Below are 15,852 nucleotides of genomic sequence, written 5' to 3' on the forward strand. Positions count from 1 at the left end.
TACAATCGGCAGAAATGAAGACGAATTTAATTTCAAGCGATCGAAAGATTCAAAATCGTTCACAATTCCCACTCTGTTTTAGCGGCGCATGCGCAAAACGTATTGAGTGCTTCGTCTTCCTTCCATACAGTCACGTGGTCGATGATCGTGTGACCACGTGATCATGTGGTCACGTGATCATTTATTCGCGCAAGTGTATAATGGAGAGCAACGTACGTCGCACGTGTTTCATCGTGTTTTTGTGAAGTTTTTGAAAAACATCTTCAGATCTGGGATCTGAAAGAGAGCAATGTAAAAGGAGAGTTTCAGAGTTCACTCAAGTCTACTAAGAAATAATAAATATAGCCGATCCAAAACAGCGCGATGATCGAAGGACAAAAAATATATACAAGGTACTATATATATTTTATATATTCTCTACTAATAATAATATGAATATGTTAAATGTATGCATACTTTTGTCATTATATATATTTAATTACATTCTCGATATAAAAGAATAAAAGGAATATAATAATATATATATCCGCGGGAAAAAAATCCATATAATAATTATGTATATATATATATATATTTATATTTGATTATAATACATATATATATAATGGACATGCGGGTCAATTATATATATATATATATTCAATATATATACAAAGTAATTATAAATATATACGTGTAAAGACTGAAATACTTTTCTTTTTCAATTCTATAAAATGTCTTGAGAGAAATTTTATCTTTTAATGCCGGGTCTACGCAATGAGTCGCATTAGTCGTAAGTCGTAAGAAAATTGACCAACCACAGTTGATTATTTCAAAAATAACTGTAGTTGGTCAATTTTCTTACGACTTACGACTAACGCGACTCATTGTAGACCCGGCGTAATAAGAGTTTATTTTTCTCTTTATAATCAATAAAATATACTTCATTACCCAGAGATAGCCACAGTAATTATTATGATATCGTTTTGACGTCACAAATTACGTAATTTAACGTCAAAATACATCATTTTTACATCAATATGATATCATAATAATTACTGTGGTCATCTGGGTATCTTATTTAATTATGTCATTATTGCATATATCATCATGTAATTATAAACATTTGCAATACATGAAAATCTGCTTAAACAGTTTATTTGTTTACAATATTTAAAATCAATATCTTATTATGTTTATATGTTTTAAAACATGCAAATATTAAATATATAAAAGCATTAAATTATATTTTTGTTTAACATTTTATCAATGTAAATGTGCTAAAATTTTTTAAATAAAATTTCTAAACATTAAAACTATATATAGATATTTTTTGAGAATAAAAATATGTAAATTTTTGATCTGTAAACACGTTAGAGAGAAAGAGAGAGAGAGAGAGAGAGAGAGAGAGAGAGAGAGAGAGAGAGAGAGAGAGAGAAGTTTCGAAATATAAATTATAATTTTAACAACAATTAAAAGATTTTAAATTTATCGTGACACAGAGGCGATATAAATATAATATAATTTTCTCGCTTTCTATAAATTCTACCATTTTATAGATTTAACTATAATCTATTTATATATTATGATCTAGACAATTATTATCAATGTACATAATTTATTTTCAATATGTTAAACACTACGCAATTAGCTAAGATTACATGAACAACTCAGAAAAATACTCCGTATATATACATATATACATACATACATATATGTATATGAATATATATGTATATAAACTCTGAAGGTGTTTTTTATTTCTTCGATAGTTGAAAAATCTTTCGCGTGTCCGTATACTCTGTTACTTATATGGCGTGAAATTTTCCTGCTCCTTTATTTGCACTTTAATATGCGTTATTTTCAACTTCATTTTAACTATCTGCTGTTCGAATAACACGAGAATTCGTGTCGGCAAAAGCACGCTTGATATATTAAATCTTCCTATTATCCTCTAATTCTTAACTTCCTCCGCTCGTCGTGATCTCACGTATAAAATTCTACGAGGAGAATTTTGATATATATCTTTTAATAACAACTAATTCCGTAGAAACGCTAGCAGTACGCTGATTAAAGCGCATGAAAAAATGAGACTTTGAGGCAAATTTCCGGATCCGGGTGTTGCCGCATTACAGTAATCGGTTAAACAGGAGCAAACCTCTTGTCTACCGCCAAAGCCACTTCGTTGATAACACTTGCCCTTGTAATTTGACTCATCCCATCCGCATCCTCGAATAACTCGCCTATCAGGTGGTACTGTATAAAAAAAGAGAACAAATTTGTTTTATTCCATATGTCTAGATTCTATACAACAATTTTAAAAAATGAAGACATTTCTATGTCAATTATAAACGTTTGTTAAATATACATATACATATATATTTTATGGAATTTCATAATAGCTATTTTACAAGAGAGATCTATTGATGTTAAATTTAGGAACAAATATCGTGATAAAAGCATATTATTTAAAATTAAATTTAAATTAAATTAAAATGAAAATTAAAATTTAGCAGTATTATTAATGCAGTCTTAATACTTACGGCCGTTGACGCTAAATTCGATGACTTGTGTAATTTTGCGGCACATTGTATATTTCGCACCATCCCTGAGATCCGAACAATCTATCTTCATGGAGTCTGGAGGAACAAGATCGGCGCACTGGCTATTATTGCGACTGTTGCACTGATAACATTGCATAGCATCAACACCTGTAAAATATTGCAGTCGATTTATTTTTATATCTCTCTTACTTTTTCATTAAAACGCGCAGACAAACACTTACATACATGATACATGAATACAGCTTTATGTTACTCGTTTAAAAATGGAATGTCTCATATAATCTCGAGATACTTTTGTTATTTATTTACTAAGATTATATTTAATTACAGTTTGTAATTATTGGATGAATTATTTTTAAAACGTGCTTTACAGATTCAAACGAGACTTTTTTATTTAATTGCAACAACGATGGAAAATAAGACAGTTTTAAAAAAAATTTCCATCATACGCGAATGAAATTTAATGTTAATAGAATTTATTATTACTATTAAATTACTATTATTAAATTTTATGTTTTTGATATAATTATTATTCGATTTCCGATTTAATTGTAATAAATGACCTAATAATGATATCGATTGTTTCTCCAAGCTCGTCTGTAATGTTGTTTCTTCATAAAGACTCAATATTATGCGATAACAAGGTTTAAAGGTCACAGTGGAAAGAAGAGATAACTAGATCAGGAGCATATATATTAATTTCGTAAAATCTTGGCTAAAATCGTTCATACATAAAGCGATTCTGATAATTATAATATCTAGCGAAAAATTTACAAAATTAATATATATCTTAGCAAAAAAAGACAATGCTACATTTCTTTTAGATTCTCATACATCACACACACACACACACACACACATGTAACTTAAAAAAAATTATCAATTTTATATGAAAAGAGTTAAAAAGAATTCGCAAACAGATTTACCCCGAAAGTAAACATTGCGGAAACAGGACGCACTACTTTTCGTTAATCGATCATTGCATACGTCATCGCGTACACGGATATAGTTCATCGAACCTTCGGTGATGCTACCCCGTAGAAAAATCAATGCAGCCACGCCAGCTACGTGTCCCGGAAAGATATATTCATGCAGTCGGACAGTATCTACTTGTGTATCCGGGGCATTTTGATTTTTTGACATTTTTTTCAATCGCAAACTCATTCGACATGAAGAGCTACGACGAATCATTATTTTTATAAATTTTTACGACGCAGAAAAATAAGTTACATCGTTCGCAATCCTCGCGCGAAGTGAACGAGATGTCGATCGATTTACAAATCTTGTACAAAAATAATTTTACGACCTACATAATTTATGTTTGTAATTTATACCATTAATATTATTTTTTTTTCGCGTTATACTAATTCGGATAAAAATTGAAATTTGCTCTTTAACTCAGAGTTTCTAAAATATATTTCGGTAGCGTAATCGCGCGCGCGTATGCGATTTTGTCGCGCTTTTTTTATTATTATACCATTACATTTATAACGTCACTGTAATTATTTGCATCGGAAGGTCTTAAATTTGCTCATTACGGATAGTTTGAGAGAAAATTGTTATTTAAATTGTCATGGTACATCTTGCAAAAATATGCACACAATACATACATAGCACGTTACATAGCACACATACACACGTCGTTTTTTCTACATATAACTCCGAATAACAATCCGCAATGCATCTCCGAATCCCGACTTGGAAAGACTTGGAAAACTATATACTCCCAAACATATTTCCGTACACTTACCGCTGTAGCACAAAAGCAGAAGAATTCCGCATAGAGTGATAACGATAGATCTCGCTCGAAGGACTTTCTTCATCTTTCTTTTCTTTCCTTCACTTGAAACGGTTGAAGAAATAAACGCCGTTCGTCCAGAAGCTTCACTAATTGTTCGGAGATATCCGTAACGTGTTGACGGAAAAAATTAAGTTAACGAAATATAGAAAAAAAAATGGAAGAAATGAAAGATAAGGGAAAGTTGAATCAGGTGGAAAGACGGAAAAGGGGGAAAGAGAAGCGGAAATGGGAAGGAAGAGAAAGAGAGAGAGAGAGAAAAAATCAAGAATTGAAAAGGCCTGAAGGTATCATTTGAGACTCGGAGAACTGAGAAAGCACACTGTTAATGTACGGCGCTAGCGTGGCGCAAGCCCACTAACTTCTAGCATCGATGTATACAGTACTAGCGAACAAAACTGTTGAACACGCGATTGCGAGCGACGAGGAAGGGAGGCCGAGCAAAGCGAGGTGGTAGTTGACGGTGGGAGGAAACCATGGCGAATACGACTCATCTACGAATAACCCCAGCAAGATCGATCGATCTTCCTATCTTTCGTCTGGATCCGTAATTGCTACTGCTACCTGTAGTTTTTGTAATCGATATAAGAAAATTTCATTTTTTTCGTTTATAAATAAAGAACTAGTACAAATATAATACAATAATAATAAAATTAATAAAATATAATAAAAATATTTCATTATAGAATAAATAAAATAAAAATTGCTGTTTTTAAAAAAAATATCAATGCTCGATATCTGAGGAAATGAGAATTCTAATAAAATATATATTATATGTAATATATGTGTATATATTACGGGGAAAAGATAGAAAATCTTTTGGAACATATATATTACATCGCTAGAAAATTTTGTTACCGAAATATTTTTCACGAGATTGATTAAAATGATGAATGATGAATGAAATTTAAGTAAGAATAATAATCTTGTATATATTTATCGAGTGTCATCAATATTAATGGAGCTAGAGTCTTAAAGTGTCAATTTATGAATGTTTACATAACGCATTTATATCTCAAGGCCATGATACGCAAGATCGATTTCTTCCAGTTATCCGCGTTCTCTATAGAAATCATTCTAGAGAAGATGTAAAAAATCAATGATACATCAAAGAAAATGATTGGAAAATTGTACAGAAAAGCAAAAAGAGAGAGAAAAAAGAAAAATGTTCTAGAAAAGTTACGAGAAATTGATCACTTTAATGATTGTTTTATTGTCACAGAGTGACGCAAATAATAGAATTTTATTAGTTGAAAAATAAACATATTCGACGAACTGCCAACAGAATGTTAAACGTTCTATAAAGAATTGGCACAAAACATATGGGTTAAATAAGGGTTAAGTAAGGCTGCGGATGATGCGAGCAGCTTTATGCTCAAATGGAGAGTAAAGTGGTTTGGAGCACGTTGAGTGGATAATGTTCATCTTCCTGTGACACGCTCAACGTCGCGAAACTGTCACACTACTGTCACGTATTTGCGCGTCACGTGTTCACACAAAAGTTCCTGTTAAAGTAATACAAATATTTTGCCCGATTCTCTTCGTCCTCGACTTTTTGGATAGTCGTAACTGTTAATTGGACATTACACCTGCTTTTCTAATTAGCCTGGGCGCACCAAATGATCAGATATTTGCTCGTAACTTTTTCAACTTATTTTTCTCACTCGTTCAACTCTTGTGAAATTTTCTAATTTTGATTATCGATTTTTATATAATTCATAAAGACATTGCCTCGACAATCTTTTCCGATCTATTTCCAATTTTATGGATAATATCCTTGTATCTCAAACACTTATTAAATTTGTTCCGATTTTAAATATCATTTAACTGACTCTTCTTTTTTCTTATTTTAAATGGAACAAATGAGAAAAGCTAGCGATTAGACGAGCACTTCTTTTGCCTACGTATCCCGGATGTGAATGTTTGATATGTACTTTTCTATCCTTGTTCCGAAGATAAGATTGTAACTTTGGATATTTAAAAAAAAAAAAAAAAAAATACAAGCAAGATAATTTGGATACAACTAAAGAATAATTTGTCAGCAGGCGACGACTGCGACAAGTTCCTCAAAAATGTATAATCGCGACTGTCTTTAGCTCCACTTACATTACTTATTACGTTGCTGACTCGTTATATGATCGTACTATACCTATTCGCAAGTATATATGTGCAAATTAATATTAAATAGATCTTGCATATGACCGGCATTAACATACTTAGCGTTTTAGCGATTCGCCATCTCAGTCCCTGACATATTTTTAGCATTACAATTCGTACATTTTACAATTCGTACCGCCAATATTTTGCTTTGCTATGTTACTCGATGTTAATTCATCTAAACATCGACGACAAGGAAGCGAAATGTATAAATAATTAACAATTTTATTTGCATCGATATCTAAAAGTGAAAACATAGATACAATTATATGAATATTATGCCGGCGTTACACGATGTAGGTTTTTCTGTATAATTAGCTGTATGCTAGTTTGTACGCTGCTGTGCTTGCACTTGTGCATGCCAGACACTTCGATGCATTGAGTGCGAAAGTCTAGCTTGTATGATTTCTATGTTTGCTACGGTGCATTATTTCGTGCTCGTTTCCTTGCATGCACCAATCAGCGTTTCGGAAATGTTTCATTCAATGCAATCTTCACTGTTGACATGATATGTCAAAATCGTTTGACAGAATATTAATATTTTAATAAAAAAATGTGGAATAAAGAACAAATAGTTTCTACGATTTCTTGTATTTATTTCGCGATGAAGTAATAGCACGAATGCAGCCAATCTCCGTCGTCGCAAAATTTCATTTACTATATACAGGAGCTGTTGTTCCTCCATATCAATCTCTTTTAAAATATTTTATTTAATTATCAAAACCTTATCAACCAGCTATGATTGACGTTTGACGTTTTCTTTCGTCCGACGTCTTCATACAACACTCCATACAGCAAACCAACTTCGTGTGACGTGTTTATACAACGCTCTATGCAGCAAACCAAGCAACGTACAGGATACAAGCTAGCATACAAGCTAATCGTACAAAAAAACGTACATCGTGTGACGCCGGCTTATAATCAATTTTTATACATATTACACGTAATATACATATTAAAATTATAAGATGATTTTTTTTCGACAATTCTTAAAACTTATTTGATATCCGATAAGAAAATTCGCATTTTCTCTCATTATTCTCAGAAAAGAAAATAATTAAATAAAGAATAATTAAATATAGAAAATAATTAAATACAGAAAATATAAAAAAAGTGATAAAAGCATCTGAATTTCTATACATGCATCGAAGATTCAAATCGATTTTAAAGAGATCAGATCGACTTATTACATGGCCAACTTCATATCGAAATGTTAATTGTAATTGATAAAGTGTCGGTTGTTTTGTGAAATCTAACCCGACAGGATTTAATTTTTTAAGTTTTACAGTTACTTGCAATTAATTCACTGTTGCAAAATGAATTATTTGGTAAGAAATATCTTGCAGTGATTATACGTAATGCATTTTTTATTAAACTATAAAACTGATTAATATGCATCTAGTCGGAGAGTAACTATCTTATAATTATATACTTTTACTACAGAAATTTTATTTCATTACGCTTATAAATAAAACTTTCATAAATAAAAATTTATTCTCGTTTGCTCGAGTCTCAAACATTTGAGATGTGAAAAGAATATTATTCTAAAATGTTTACTTTATAAGAAACACAAAAAGGCATGTGGTTAGCGTAAAACAATTTTAACGTGTGAAGAAAAAATCGATTCAAATGTATTTTTTTATTAATTTAATTAATTAATTTTTTTATTATAATTGCTTATAAGTACAATAATTATAAGCAATTATAAGTGTCACAGTAAATCATCAATCGTGAGATACGAATTTTGTTTCTTTACAGCCTGTATTACATACCTCCAATATTGTATAGTCTATATGAAGAAGTATAAGTTACAATGCAAACAAGATTAGGCGTATTGCAAATATTATTAATTCTATGCATTTTTCAGAAAGGTGAGTTAACCAAGAAAAATAATTGACTTTTAAAGTGCATAATTAATGGTTAACGCCTGTGTCTCTTAATTATTGCTTTTAAAGTCAATAATTAATAGTTAACGAAAACGCGAATTTTCTTAACAGATATCAAATAAATTTTAAGAGTCATTGAAGAAGAAATAATTTCAAATAATAACGCAATATTCGCTAATCAATATTTATTTCCATAAAAAGTTAAATAATAAACTAACCGATTATAATCGGTAATTATAACTATAGTACTATATATATATATATATGACTATAATTGTAACTATATATTATCGGAAACCTTTACGAAGAAAAAAAAAAAAAAAAAAAAAAAACCCCCCTCGACCTATCTTTTAATAATATAACTTCTTTCCGCTTTTACTAATTGCTTCCGCTACTCCACGGCCACAATAATACGACTGACGATAATACCAAAATAGAAGAATGCACCGCGATCAAGTGTTATCAGTGCAACAGTAAAGAGGATGAAGATTGCACCGTTAACAAAGTACATTTTAAATATCTCAAGCTATGTCCATCGGGTCATCCGTATTGCCGTAAAGCCGTTTACGTGTGTGAGTAGAGAGACTGCAATCACTTAATCGCGATAGACTTGTGCATGCATGCACGAGTCGAGTTCTACATTGTTAAACCCTTGAACGGCATTACGCTGAATATAATAATAACACTACAATAAAACCAAAAAATGCTGACATATAGATATAAATTGAAATATAGGAAAAGGGCTAATGAGAACCAGGCGCAATAAACTTTTGTTTTAAAATCTTCTTTATTTAATTTAAACATTTTGATTCTCCCCCCTTTGGATCATCTTCAGCAGATTAATTGACAAAAAAATTCATGTGTCTTAACCCACATTCCCAGTCTATCACATTATTTGGTTTATCGCTGAGATTATGACGTATACGTTTCTCGCTCATCCTTGTTCTTCATCTTCGTCAAGTTAATTTTTTTATTAATCGATCTCTGCTGAAGATGGTCCAAAGAAGAACCAAACGTTCAAATTAAATAAAGGAGATTTTAATAATTATAATAATGATGGTGATATCTTGAAAAAATTTCAGACTACTTTATGGACACCCCTAATGACCTGACGATGCGCGAATGCGCGAAATCGCGAAATAGCAAAAGGGAATGTTATCGAGGACGCTATAGTCGGGATAGTTATCAGCTTGTCTGCGAATGCGTGGGTTACGGTTGCAATCGATCCCAACGAAGCTCACCCAGTCTCGCGATCTACTTTCTATGTACGCTCCTCGTGATTGTTGATTACTTTATTAGGCACGATGATCCAAATTAATTATAAAATGTTGCAAAAAAATACGTCCTCTCTCATCGAGATGAATCCTGATAAGTTATATTGCGCTCTTCCTTGCATATCTTGTAGCCGCGCCCCATTAGTTTACGTATGCAATCACATTGTAATTATCCCTCGTATTAGTATTAGAATTAGTAAAAAAAGAATATAATATATTAAATATTACGAAATATTATAATAATATATGTATATTCGCTCGCGCGCGAAATACAGTATAATACGCGTTCATAGTAATCGTTGAAGATTTATCATAAAATTATTAATAAGATAAATAAATAATAAAATAAAAAGAGATGACAAATTTTTTATACTCTATGTTTTATCGTAGTTACTCGAATTAACAATAAAAATAATCAATACGCTGTTTTATCATGGAAAAGAGTGTCCACAATCATCACAATCCGACCGATCATACAGCATTGTTTCAGGAAGTAACAATATAAGTACCCGTGATATATACGAGCACACGACGCAGTAGCTTCCGTCTCGTCAATCACGATATATAGACGCAACGAGATAGATTACATAACGACTAAGAGAGAGATAGAGACAGAGAGAGACAAAGATGGCAAAATGACAAGAGATATATGACATCGAGCGAGACAAGGTCGTCGGAGTAAGGGACAATAATTGAAAGCAAGAGTCAGTTTGTGCGCCAGAAGAAAGAGAAAAAAATATAGCGCGGAAAATATATATATACATGTATATAGGCCCTTCCCTCTGCATGCGATTCTCTTCGCGGCAGCTGAAAACTGCAGGCGTAGACAGGCGGCGTCGAGCGGCGTCGACGCGACGACGCCGACGGCGACTAGGATGGGGTGACAGGCGCCACAACGGCGAGCATCTCTCCCTCCGGTCCGTTCCACCCTTCTATATAATAACCCTCGTCTTATTTCGTATGCCCCATTGCGAATGCGCATCGATTGCGATTAACGAGACTTCCGCGGATCCGCCGAAGCGATATTCAAATTCATTTTGATTCGATATACGAGTAGTTCGCTCGAAAAACGACTTAAGTCGACTTAAGTTTTTATTCAAGTTATTAAACTTTTTGCTACTCAGCAAAATATGAACGTGTATATTAAAAAATATAAAAGCTGAATAGCATAATGTTTAATAACTCGAATCACACGATTAAATCTTTAATTCAATTTCTTGTGCAAAAATTTAAGTCGACTCGAGTCGTTTTTCGAGCGAACGATTCATATGATCGCCAAGAGTTTGGATTTTTCAAAACTTTCGTCTGGAATAATATTGTTTCGTAAAAATGAATAATATATATATCATCGAGAAATATTTTTGTCTCGACTCTACGTCCCTATTGAAAAACCATCCCCATTTATGTTCTGAAAGGGGATTCTGAAAGGAGGGCGCGATTTATTTTACGCGCGATTAATAAGATGAAATTGGAATCTAAAACATAATTGGAAAAAGGCAAAAATAATGTTATTAGCAATGTAAACTTTGATCTTTCTCGGAAATCTCGAAAGGATGAGAACCATAAGAGAGAACATCATGGCAATGAGACAAATATCATTGAACGCGCGTGTATAATATACTGCGTAGAAGAAAACGTAATTCCACGCCCCGCAAAGGGAGAGGGATCTCCAGGACAACGAGAAAGAGCGGGCAAAACGTACGCGTTGGGGCGCGTTAGGGGGAAAGCTTGGCGAACGATGCGGCGGAGGCTAAAATGTCGAGGAAATCCGGGGGTAGGAGAAGATAGGGGGAGGCGAGAGTAAAACGCAGCGTGGAGAACGGAAAGCTCGCGGGGTCGTACTCGCGATCAGTCTGTCTACACGACTACAAGCTTCTTCTCTCTTGACGAGGGTGAAATCTACCCCCCCTTTTATAAACGCGCAGTTTACATCGTTCTGTTATCATCGTGAAAGCAAGTCACCACGAAACGAGAGATGCACCGAAGGATCATGATACTGCTCGTCGCTTCAGCGTTCGTTGCAGCGGTTCACGCAGGTGACATTTCTTTTTTTTTTATCAATAATAATATTTTTTATCTATATATCTAGTATTTGTATTAATTTATCTCTAATAATATGCTGCCGAAAATATCCAAGAATCAAATTTTCTTTCAAGTGAACGTAACTCTTGCGTTGATTTATTAAATGAGAATTTTTTATTTTTTATTTAGCTTGTGTCTGTTTAGAGAATTTTTATTTTATTTTATTTTATTTTATTTTTTTCGTACAACAAACGACATTAAAAATAATATTATAACCATAATCTATAGGAAATTTCTTTCTACACAATAAAAACGTTTATTATAAAACAGAATTCAAAACTTTAAAAAGAATTATAAGTATATGAAAAAGGAGATTCTAAAAACAAATATTATCGTAATTCGTAATAAATAATATAGTTATATATAAAATGAAATATTTTAAATAATGCGACTATTAATTTATTATATCGAGATATTGTTGTCTGAAATTTGTTTGACAAGTTTAACATCATTTATGATGGTATATCTATGAATTTTATATAAGATGCTAACCGATTAAAATAAAAATTAATTAAAGTTAATCATGGTCGATGTTGTTTCATATAATAATCAGTAGCTTGAAAGAATTTGAGGTATATTAACAAGATCTTCATCTACAGCGCAAAAGAAAGAAACACAAAAGAAACATTAATTCTATACCAATTCGATCAAAATTATATCTTTTTTTATTATTACATGTCAATGCATTAAAATTACATACTTTATATGTTTATTTATTTGTCTGTAGTTTCTTTGTCTATCTGATTTTCTTTGTTCTCGTGAAAAATCACAAGAGCAAGAGAGAAAGGGAGAAAGGGTGCACGCGCGCGAGGGAGAAAGCTATATACACTGCCCTGCTATATAGGTATAGTTAAGGGATAAAGCGTCGCGACGCTTGGCGCCATTTCGCCACTTTGCGACCTAAATAATAACAACCCCAACACGACATCGGTCGACATTGACGCGTAGGAGTCAGTTTATACATATACACACACGCACATATATGCACATATACATATATATATTATATATGTACAGATATGCATCTACGCTTCACCCTAATCTTCTCGTTCGATTTTTTTCCCCGAAATTATTAATGAAATTTTTTCAAACAAAAGTCAAACTTTCTTTTCAAGAGCGAATAATAAAAAAATTATATATATGTTTCGGATAAAATATATAGGGAGTCGCATGTATAGGTATAGGCTTATATGTGCGAGGGAGAAAGTTTTTTTCCCATTTTCATTTCTTTGGGAGAGAGAGGGGTCTCTCTTAGGGGGATTAAAATAAAATCTCCAACTGAAATTTATTTAATTACTTGTCGCACTAAAAGTAATTCATGTCCTGTGCACAACTAATTAGTTACAATGAAAAAAATTAATTTTCCTTGAAAACTGACACATTTTATATTATTCATATATCTGACTCTTGCTAATCCGTTGAAATTTATATTTTTGTTTCACATTAAGAGCCTTCTACATTCTTAATCTTTTTTTCTTTTGAATAGAATAAACCTTCTTATTCTTTCTCGTAGCGCAAAAAGATATGGGCAATAATTTATTAATAAAACGTGCGCAATCATGTTTGACTCGCGCGCTCGTATTATTATTATATATTTATATTTTTCATATCTTGGCAGACGTGCTAAAATGCTACATGTGCACCTCGCTGGGGAACAAGGATTGCAATTCCTCTTTACCAACGACGAACTCATTGGAGCTGGTGGAATGCACCATTCCCAAGCTAGTAGAATGGCAGAGAAGAATCGCGCAGCATAACATCCTTCGCACGGTCGAAGATCTTTTCGAGGTTGACGATTCATCGCTACACCATCATTATCAGGCCACCACTCCCATGGCTTGCGCCAAAATGCTCCTTTACGGTAAGTATATATATATACATCTACTGCAAAAGTCTGCAATGACATGGAGGATAAATGTCTTTTGGATAATTAACGTTAAGCACTGAATCTTTTTTTTATAATAAAACGAAAAGGCTCTGATATATAAATACAAGTTCAGGTAGGAAATGAGTTAATTTAGAGCCAAATTAGGCGCAACAAACTTGTTTAAAATTTTTTTAAATGTAATTTGAATGTTTTAGTTCTTCCTCTTTGGACCATCTTCAACAGACCGATTAACAAAAAAATTCATGTTTCGTCTTCGATCGTTTTTAGGATTTTATCAAAGACGGAAATATTTTTTTTATTAATCGATCTGCTGAAGATGGTTCAAAAGAAAGATCGAAATGTTCAAATTAAAAATTGTTTGAAAAGAAAATTTTAAAATAAGCTTGTTACGCCTAATTTCTACGCCTGGCTCTTATATTATATTAGCTCATTTTCTACCTGAATTTATTAATTTTTTTACAGTCGGGAATCATGAAGTGACCATAAGAACATGCCAAACGGCTAAAACGGAGGCCATTGATCCTTGTAAGACGATGGAAGCAAAAATGCAGAACAACCGACTGGGCAAGGTGGAGGAATGCTCGCTCTGTCTCAAAGACGCCTGTAATGGTGCGACAGTTTTGTCTCCCGAAATATTTTACACCCTTCTGTCGTTCCTCGGCGCTCTTATTCACGTTGCTTTTTATCATTGGGCGTAATCACCGTTTGCGTTCATCATTTCTCTCGCGCATTTCCTTTTAAAAAAAAATGCGATATAATAGATAATCATTTGGCGATAATCATATACGTATACACACTCATTATGTATAATTGTATAACTCAAACAATAATAGTCTTCCACATAATTAGTATATATCTATATATGTACTAATAATGGAGACGAATATATGTATATACATATATATATGTATTATTTATCATTATACTTGTGTATACTTAATAATGCGCTATGTTGAACTATATATGCAGGCGTTGCAGGGGTGATTACAACGCAAAAATATGAATTCGTCGCAAAAATCGCGAACGAAAGTACACTTATTTAAGTATATGTATATTTGTATTTTGTGTATACTCGCGGTCAAAGTTCGCTTATATATATACATATACATTTTAAATATGTAAGATGTAAGCTATATGTCCCCGCGCCTTCCAAAAAAAAAAGAAAAAGAAAAATCGCACATTTTCTCTAGCATAATTTACGTAAACTCCTAAAGTTCTTCCCTAATGGATATTGGACGACGAATTGTCGTTTATCAACATTTTTCTAATTTTCTATATATTATATATCAATATCTTTGAACGGAAATAGCCAATGTTGTCTTTTCACTCGAAAGAGAAAGCAAACGCTCTATATTTGTACGTACATATACTTTTTCATTTTCATTTTTGCTTCCAGTTATAGAGTATTGTTGTATTGCATACTTGTAGAAGGAGAAAGAGAGAGAAAGGACAAAAAGGAAATGTGTGCGATTAACATTATATACATATGTATTTTTATGAAAAAAATATATTTTCAACACTCTTGACCAACGTGCCAGTTCCGATTCACTATTGTTATCTTCAGAAAAGCGACAAATCTAAGTTTTTATAGGGGACAAAATAAAGGATTATATTGCACACATGGAAATTACGTAAATATAAAAAAAAGCAATAAAATATATAGAATATTGAAATACAAATCACAATACCCTAAATATTACTTCATTTTTTGAAAGATATTTCTTTTCCTCAAGATTTAAGATTTAAGATTAAGATTATATGGCGCAATTCGCTTGTAACTATTATATATATTTATATAATATATAATTTCGATCTCTTTTTCATACCATGCAATGTATGCAGTGTGTATATGATATTTATCTCGATATATATTATAAAATAATAAATAAAACAATTATAGATCATTTCTGTATTATTTCGTACTATTATTTTTGTTTAGGAATTTTATAGAAATGTTTATAAAACTAAATCTATAATTTAAAATAACAAGTAGTAATATTTCGGAAATTTTTGTGTCTTTATTTAAATTAGTATGAAAAATACGAAAGAGTTGAATTAAAAATATTGGATTGTTAGGAGATAAATTATTCTTACGAGACCACTAATCACGATTTTATTATGCGCACTTTAATAAACGTATATATGTATGTTATAAATAAGTTATATATTACTTGAATTAAAATCCATTTCGTTGAAATTTATCAGCTTTCGAAAAATTAAACTT

The 15,852-nt window shown here is 32.0% G+C and overlaps 3 protein-coding genes across 4 annotated transcripts; 2 read left to right on the plus strand and 1 right to left on the minus strand.

Moving 5' to 3' along the window:
• The first annotated feature begins 188 nt into the window (after positions 1-188).
• LOC145932986 (uncharacterized) lies at positions 189-15,449 on the plus strand. Of its 2 annotated transcripts, XM_083032239.1 has the most exons (4): positions 189-392; positions 11,211-11,694; positions 13,359-13,601; positions 14,091-15,447. In XM_083032239.1, the coding sequence occupies exons 2-4, from the start codon at positions 11,634-11,636 to the stop codon at positions 14,324-14,326; spliced, it is 540 nt and encodes a 179-aa protein (XP_082888365.1). In that variant the 5' UTR covers positions 189-392; positions 11,211-11,633; the 3' UTR covers positions 14,327-15,447. The 2 variants fall into 2 exon arrangements, with proteins under 2 accessions (XP_082888365.1, XP_082888366.1); XM_083032240.1 differs by lacking the exon at positions 11,211-11,694 and having other exon boundaries at positions 14,091-15,449.
• Positions 1,122-4,742, minus strand: LOC145932989 (UPAR/Ly6 domain-containing protein crok). The gene is made up of 3 exons (XM_083032242.1): positions 4,294-4,742; positions 2,523-2,690; positions 1,122-2,235 (listed from the first exon to the last, which is right to left on the minus strand). The coding sequence occupies exons 1-3, from the start codon at positions 4,364-4,366 to the stop codon at positions 2,018-2,020; spliced, it is 459 nt and encodes a 152-aa protein (XP_082888368.1). The 5' UTR covers positions 4,367-4,742; the 3' UTR covers positions 1,122-2,017.
• LOC145932990 (uncharacterized) lies at positions 8,123-11,202 on the plus strand. The gene is made up of 3 exons (XM_083032243.1): positions 8,123-8,369; positions 8,822-8,956; positions 9,467-11,202. Exons 1-3 carry the CDS (start codon positions 8,312-8,314, stop codon positions 9,700-9,702), a joined length of 429 nt encoding a protein of 142 aa, XP_082888369.1. The 5' UTR covers positions 8,123-8,311; the 3' UTR covers positions 9,703-11,202.
• Positions 15,450-15,852: the final 403 nt, after the last annotated feature.

This window comes from Prenolepis imparis, unplaced genomic scaffold (assembly GCF_030444845.1).
Source record: "Prenolepis imparis isolate NDT839.2.m4 unplaced genomic scaffold, iyPreImpa1.0 SCAF_2, whole genome shotgun sequence".
Classification (NCBI taxonomy): Eukaryota; Metazoa; Arthropoda; class Insecta; order Hymenoptera; family Formicidae; genus Prenolepis; species Prenolepis imparis.